The 7,815-nt window shown below is 60.9% G+C and overlaps 1 protein-coding gene across 1 annotated transcript in view; it reads left to right on the top strand.

The window, feature by feature from the left end:
* Positions 1 to 368, top strand: part of IQCE (IQ motif containing E) — a 26,699-nt gene extending 26,331 nt beyond the window's left edge. The window contains exon 21 of the mRNA XM_045284372.1: positions 114 to 368. Within this exon, the coding sequence (XP_045140307.1) occupies positions 114 to 238 (125 nt within the window). The 3' untranslated portion in view covers positions 239 to 368. The remainder of the gene's footprint in view (positions 1 to 113) is intronic.
* Positions 369 to 7,815: the final 7,447 nt, after the last annotated feature.

Raw genomic sequence — 7,815 nt, 5'->3', positions numbered from 1 at the left:
GGGCCCGCAATGTCCAAACTGACCCTGGAGATGGACGGATGAGGAGGGGGCTGCCCCAAGCCCCCAGGAGCAAATGTTCTAGATAGTGCCCCCTGACCCTGTTTTTCCCACAGGTCCCATGCTCTGCGGACCCCCACCTGCGGGGGCCCTGCCCCTGGTGGACAAAGTGTACTCGGAGGACTCTGACGATGATGTCATCTCCCCTTCGCTGCCTGGGAAGAAGAGCTGCTCGTCCTAGGCCCGGGCCCGCCCCCTCCACCCTCACCCGCCCCCCGGCGGGCACCAGGGATGGGCCCTGCAGAGGCGACGGGACCCCTGAAGTTGGAGAAATAATTTATCTTGTTAATAAAGAACAGTGCCCACAAGCACCCTGCCTGGCCCCGCTCTGACCTCCTTGTGCTCATGGGCCTTCTGTGTGAGTGTGATGCCCCACAGTGTGTGTGGGGGGGCGTGGAGCCCAGCTGAGACACAGGCCTCCCCAGGCAGGGGTGCTTACATCCCACACCACCCTTCTTGGGGTGCTCAGGAGGACCTGGCAGGAGCCAGAGATGCTCCCCATAGCCCAGTAGTCTCATGGGGGCAAGCTGCCCATAGCGTCCTCGAGGGGCCATGGGGCTCCCGGGGGCCAGGCCTGCTGTTCTGCGGAGCCCCTCTGGTTCTGGCCCAGCAGGTGGGCCACCTCAAGTAACCCAGAGCCCCAGGTCTGGAGAGAGTCTCCCAGAGCACGCTCAGGGCTGGATTCCGGGATTGGAGACCCCTCCTCTACCAGGCTGGGGGACTGGGTGCTACCCAGCTCTATCTGACCGAGCAGGCTTCTCCCAACAAGGCGCCCAGCCCTCATCGGCTGCGTTCTCCTGATAGTGGACCTGAGTGGGGGTAGGGTGGCCTGTCTGTCAGGTGCCATCAGGCCAGTTCCAGCACATCCGGCCAGTCCTGCGCTGTCCCTACAATTGTTACATGTGAACCCATGGTCAGGGCCCCCATAGTCCAGCTGCTTGAGGGTCTGCCCGATTTTGTTGACACCCTGCTTTGCAGACATGCTGCTGTCCTCCAGGGACTGTTCCCTTCTGATGACATGTACAGGGTCATGAGGAAGGCCCCACTGCTGTCCTGTCTGGGCAGTGCCCTGGCTGCCCGTCCTCCAACACAGATGGGTTGTGCTCTGGGATGCCCCACTTGTTCACCCAGATGCAGCCACCCTTGTCCACCTGCAGGGTGTGTGGGGCAGCTAAGGAGACCAGAGATCACCCACCTGCCGGGCACCCTGAGTCGAGGCCTCGCTGGCCCTCTGGGCTTTCTGTAAATGGGTTTCTGGCAGCAGTCACCCGTGTGACAGCCCAGGGCAGGCCCTCCCCTGGACCCTCGCCATGGCCCCTGTGCTCTGCGAGAGCTCCAGTGGGGGCCTGCTGCCTCAGCTGGTTTCATGGGCTGCAAAATCAACTCTCTTTTCCCTGCGGATCCACCAGGCCCAGAGGAACGAGTGCAGCCCACCCACTCAGAGCCAGAGCCTGGACCTGTTCTGTCTGCCCATTGGGGCCCAGGCATCCGGGCTGCCCCCATGCCTGAGGGAGACTCACTGTCAGGGACACGGGGTCTGTTCCAGGAGAGTGCTCACGGGGCACTGGGTGACAGGAGAGTGCCATGCTCTGCAGGACACCCTGTCATGGGCCTCATCTCAGCCCTGACACCCCTCACATGCACCATTCTTGACCACCATCCCTCACCCCCCCCACAAACACACAGATTTATCATCCATTTCTGCTGCCACTGATCCCCATTGGGGCCCATTCTGACCTCCCGAAGGGCAGGCAGGGCCCAGCTCCTGCACACTGTGTCCTGCGGGCCCTGCCCAGTAGTCCTGAGGAGGGGAAGGCGTGGGCAGCCTTGGCCTTGGTCTCAGAGACAAAGCCCAGATCACCTCCATCAGAGGCCCACAGGAGGCCTAGAGGCCACCTCACCCTGTGACCTTGCTGGGCTCCCAGTTCCCAGGGCCTGGCCCAGTGGGCACATGGACTAGAGTGAGGGGGTTGGCCCCAGGCCCCGCCCTACCAGGAGCTCTGCATAATTGCAGGTAGGGCGAGGAGTGGGAGGAGAAAGGTGCCCTCCTGGGGAAGTAGGCATGGCCCTCCCACACTTGGTGGCCCTGGCGGCCCCCGGTTTTCGCAGCAACGCCTCCACGTCTGAGAACATGATGGCAGGACTGCTGTGGCCAGTGGCCCGTGGGTGGGCTGGTGCAGGGACAGGACAAGGCAGTGGTCAGAAAGGTGCCCACTGGTTGTGGGGGTTTGTCTGCAGTGCTGCCTGTGGGCTCATTGAGATACCCCTGGGCCTAAAGGCAGAAAGTAGGCTGCAGTGGACCCCAGGGCCATAGCCAGCATGGGTGGGTTAGCAGAGTGGAGTCCCTAACCCACCCCACAGGCCTGCAGCCCAGCAGGGGAGAACGGGAATAGGGTGCTGATAAAATCCCTGCACGAACACACAGAGCTAGGCCTCCCCTCCCCCTGGAGGATGGGGTGTGGATAGCAGGATGCGGGCGAGGCCCTGGACCCCAGGAGTCCATAAGTCCGATAATCTATCAACCCCTCTTCAGACATAGAAGATCACAGGCCAGTGGGTGGGAAGCCTTGTGGATCCAGTGGCAGTGGAAGCATCTCAGCGCTGGCGTGGGTCTCCAGGTGGCTCAGCAGCAGGAAAGGGGAGGCAGAGAGACTGGGTCTGGCCCCCAGTGAACTATTTATTTCCATCTTGCCTCCAAATGAGGTCGTCAAGCTGAGACCCGATTGACAGGCTAGAGTCCACCCTGTCGCTCAAGTTGACAGGAGATGTCACTGCCCCATGCACCATAGCCCGTACCATATACCACATCACGCCTCACACAGGACACCGCCGCCGCCTCCCCAGCTTGAAGCTGGAGCGCCTCAGTTGTGAGGAGCCTTGTCAAGCCCCAGTGGGTCAGCAGTCTGGTTCATCAGTTTGCTTGGACAGGTGCTGGCTGCTTCTGTCCCAACTAGTGTGCGCGCCTCTCCTGGCGGCCCTGCAGCTTGCCCTAAACCCTCTAAACCACCACGTGCCATTCCCTTCTTGACTCCAGCTCACCTGGAAAATGCCCTCCCCACACTGCCAGACCAGTCTTCGGGCTGTGTGTGTGTGTCCACGTGTGCACGTGCCTGCACGTTTCCACCCTGCAGTCACCAGGAAGGACACTGCAGTCTGCTTCCACCAGACCCATAGCCTTGGAAAAAGCCCTCGGGCACCTCTGCTCCATCACTCGGGGTCACTGAGTCAAGATGCCCTGGGGGGCTGGGGTATGTGTAGCTGGGCACTTATCCCTGCACACCAGATTGACCAGGGATCTGCCTGATGCCCAGCCTCTTCCTCACAGGCCTCTCCAGCCCTGAGCCTGTGCTCCCCAACTCCCAGGCCCCCCTCCAGCACCCCCTTGGTGTGGTTCCTACTGGCCAGCCAGCCTCCCCCTGGTGGCACCCCCCAACCCCCTCCTCGCATTGTGCCACTGTGGGTGCCCTGGCCCGGGTGACATGCTGGCCCGCTCCCTTCCCAAGTGTATGTGTGTGTCCTGCTGGGCTGAGCCTGCCAGGATCCCCCCACCCCCACCCTCCAGCTGAGAGGGAGAGTCCCACTCACTCTCTGAGAGGCCAGCAGCATAGGAGCCCCAGAGGAGAAGGGCTTGGGCCTGGGGGGGGGGGCGCGGGGAGCCTTGGCCTTCACCGAGAGGACAGCCAGCAAGCTGAGCCGTGGGAACGGACATCTTTGGCAGGAGAGGGGGATCAATTTGCATTTTAGGAAGGAGGGGTTCAGGCAGCTAGGACATGGGCTGCTGACCCAGCCCAGCCCCTGGGAACCCCTGGGAGAGAGAATGAAGCCGGCAGCTTAGTTCTGAGCCCAGTTAGAGCCCCCCTCTTGGCTCCAGGGGCCCTCAGTTGTGGGCAGAGGGGTGAGTCTGCACCCTGCAGAAGTGGCCCCAGCCCTGAGCCGGCTTTGAGGCGAACCTTGGGGACCTCTGCACCCCTGGCCCCTCATGCTGCAGACTGTTTGGCCCCAGTGCCCCCCACTCCCACCCCAGGCTCAGCCTGAGCCCCCTCATCTGTAATTGAGGGTGCCGTGTCCTCTCTGGTGGTCGTGGACCAGCAGCTGGACATCCTCATGCAGGGGACACCTGTGGGGCCCTGGCATAGAGCCCCCAGTCACATACAGCCAGTCCCCCCTGGTTTCCAGAGTTCAATGGGGGCAAGGGGCCAGGCCTGCCCCGCCTCTTGGGACTTTGGACTTGGTCCCAAGGCCCTGGGAGCTGTGCAGGGCTGCAGGGTGCACCTGGCCACCTCGGGCAAAGGTCTGCCTTGGTGCAAATCCTGTCCCCAAGCGCATGCCCCAAGTGACCCTGAGCCCTGGGAGGGACCTGGATCTACCCGAGCCCAAACTACCCAGAAAAACTTACTGCCATTGATTCTGACCCACGGGGACCCTATAGGACAGGGTAGAACTGCCCTGTGCGTTTCTGAGACCACCACTCCTTACGGGAATGGAAAGCCTTATCTTTCCTTCAGAGCAGCTGGTGGATTTGAACCGCTGGCCTTGCAGTTGGCAGCCAGCTCGTAACCACTGTCCCACCAGGTCCCCTTACGCAGGGCAGACGGCCTCGTCTCTGCTATGTGTAGGGCAGGGGAGGGGGCAGTCGCCTGGAGGTATGGGGGTGTCATGTGGAGCTGCTCACTACAGGGTCAGCAGTTCAAACCCACCAGTCACTCCGCAGGAGAAAGACGAGGCTGTCTGCTCCCCTAATGTCAGAGCCTCAGAACCCCACAGGGCCAGTTCTGCCCGATCCTGCAGGGTCACTGTGAGTCTACTCCATGGGGTGAGGGTCTGTTTTGTTTTGAGAGGCTTCCAGAACCTTCCCTGGGCTTTCTAGCACTGAGTTGGGAGGAGAGGCCTCGCTGCAAGCCCCAGTGCCCCTCCCCTGGCTGGGGCTTACCCCTATCCCCACCCTCTGCTTAGGAATCTGCAGGCAGGCAGGGGCCCTGTGATGGGGTGGGGGCAGCTTCTTCCCAGGCCTAGAAGGGGCCCTGCCGCCCCGGGCACCCCCCCCCTCCCACATAGCAGTAACAGTCTGAGGAAGCCGCCAGCCCCCATGAGGGGAGGGGACAGAGGCCCCCGAGCTGGGGTTGCTTGTGAGTGATGCCCCACCCACGGGAGCACTCAGGAAGTTTGGGGGGGGGGTGCTGAGTCAGGAGGTTGACATCCCTTCTGGTTTTTCTGGCACCAGAAGAGGCACAATCAGTAGGATAAGGGCCTGTGTGGGCCCCGAGGCCCAAGCCCCTCCCCCGGCTGCAGGCTGCTGCTGAAGGCCAGAAAAGGCCTCTTCTTGGACTGAGTCCAGGAAGTGGGCCGGCCCCAGCCTCCAGCCCACAGCCCCAGTGTCCATCCCAGAGTTCAGCTCATAGAACCTGCCCCCTGAACTGTCCCCTCTACTCCACCACCACCCGAAGAGTCCTGGCAGTGCAGGGGTTAAGCACTGGGCTGCTGACTAAAGGGTGGGCGGTTCAAACCCACCAGCCACTCCTGAGCTTCCACAGAGATGGTGGACGGGCGGCCCTCCGTCACTCCCCCCTCCCCACTCCATGTTCAGCCAACAGGCCAGGGGACACACAATGACATTGGGGAGACAGGGCAGCTTGGATTCCTTAACCTTTCAGACCCAATTGTCACCCAAGGGCAAAGTTCAGAGGGTCAGGCACCGAGAGAGAAGGGCGCACAGGGAGGAAGTGGGACATGAAGCTGTGAGGGGGGCGGGGTATGGGGAGGAAAGAGGAAACAGATGGGAAACTGATCCGCTCTGATCTGTCGCTCGGTCCTCTGCATGAACAACCCACTGCTCTGGAGCGCATGCTGACTCGGAGCCTGCTTGCTCGGGCTTGTGGGTTTCTACTCCTGCCGGGAGTAGAAAGCTGCCTCTCTCTCCCCCACGGAGCAGCTGCGTCCCCACGGCTTCTGCACAATGGAGTCAAGGGAGAAAAAGCACAGGACAGCCTCTGCCCCGCAGGGTGGCTGTGAGTCAGGGTCCATCGTGCGATGGCACTGGGCTTGGGTTTGGGTCTGAACACCTCTGTCCCTACCCCGTGCCAAGCCTGCATCTCTTTGGAGACAGATTTGTCTCTTGTCGCTTTCATCCCTTCTGAGTCCCAACATAGGGTTTCCCAGGCTGTAACTCTTTACTGGAACAGACAGCCTCGTCTTCCCTCCCAAAGAGGGGCTGGTGGATTTGAACTGCTGTCCTTGGGGTCAGCAGCTCAACAAGTAACCAACTTCGCTGCCAGGATTCCCGCAAACCCGAATCAACTCGTAGCCCCTTCCCATTTCATGGCGACCATGGACAAGACCCAGTGACACGCGGAACAGACGGCCTGGCCTGAGCCATCCACCGCACACGACATCCGGGCTGACTTCCCTGTGAGACCTTTCAGGTTCCCAGAGACAGGAGAGAGCTTGTGGGACTGATTGTGGCCCTTTGACCCCCGGCTAATAGCAAAGACCGGAACTATTCCCCTCCGGAGAGCTCTCACTGACAAGGACGACACAATGGTTATGTCTGTGGGCACTCCCCCACCTCCTTGGTCAGAGTCCACTCAAGGAGGGGACAGGCTGAGCTGACACCTCACTGCAGAGCTGAGGTAGCTGCTGATGGGGGAGGTGACCCTGCTGGTATATGTCCACTGGCAGGCAGCAGAGGGGAGGGGGGGTGACTTGCTGCTCCAAATGCAGGTATTTTACCTGGAAGCAGCGCAGCCGGTTTCCCCACACCAGGTCGCCGGAGGCAGACAGAGCAGTGTGAGTGGAGAAGGTGCACCGGCTTGGAGACCACGGCGGGGCCACGCAGACTGTCCGCGTGGTGTCCTGTTGGACATCAGAAGTCAGAGAACACGTGCCTTCGGCTTGGGAATGCACGCTCTGGGGAGTCACGTGCAGACAGACGTCTTCCATTAACTCAGGTTTCAGGGGAGCCACGGGGTGGGGGTGGGGGCGAAACAACTGTTGATGGTGAGCAAGCAAACAACACAAGAAGGTTCCTTAAGTCCTGGGCCAGTCTCAGGATGTCTCTGTTGAGTGACCGGATGGCAGGGCCTAGCTTTTCATCACTAACAGGTAACTAAGAGAAGGCTCTCAGCAGTATCCGGCCCTTGCAGGTGACATCCGCACCCTACCTGTCTGCTTTTGAGCAATGTGGCCGGTTACAAACCTCCCTGGAGACCGCATTCAGAGAATGCGTCTGCATTTGTAAGGGGGATTCTTCTAACATCTTCAGTAAAACAACTTGGGCTAGAGACCCCTTGCCTTGCTGGTAGGTGCCTGCAGTGGGTCCCAGCAGCGACAGAAGGGAACACGACCTGGCCTGCCCATCCTCGCAGTTGTTCCTGTTTGGGCTCCTGGTGACAGTCACTGGGTCAGGACACCTCCTAGAGGGTCTTCCGCCGTACCACTGACCCTCCACTTCATGGAGCACGCAGCCCTTCTCCAGGGAGTGGTCTCTCCTGATAGCACCACGCCCCAAGTATGTGAGATCCAGTCTGGACATCTCGCCTTCTGGTCAAGGGTCTTCCCAGACAGCTGCTTGCTCTTTGGGCAGCCTCTGGTCCTGCCTTTGGATAAGGTGACACATTCCTAAAGGTTGGGCCCCGGTTGATCTTTGCTCTGGACCTGTCTCCACGCCGATGCTGACAGCCTGCGGTGGGGGGCTTTCTGAGCACTCTACGCCCCCTTTGTCCTATGTGGCCCCTTTTACAATGAGCAATGGAGGCCCCAAGC

Source organism: Echinops telfairi, unplaced genomic scaffold, assembly GCF_000313985.2.
Source record: "Echinops telfairi isolate 266 unplaced genomic scaffold, ASM31398v2 ScPeMD7_5;HRSCAF=22, whole genome shotgun sequence".
In the NCBI taxonomy this organism is placed as follows: Eukaryota; Metazoa; Chordata; class Mammalia; order Afrosoricida; family Tenrecidae; genus Echinops; species Echinops telfairi.
Note: the sequence above shows the minus strand (reverse complement) of the source record. Positions and strands in the feature narration are given on the sequence as shown.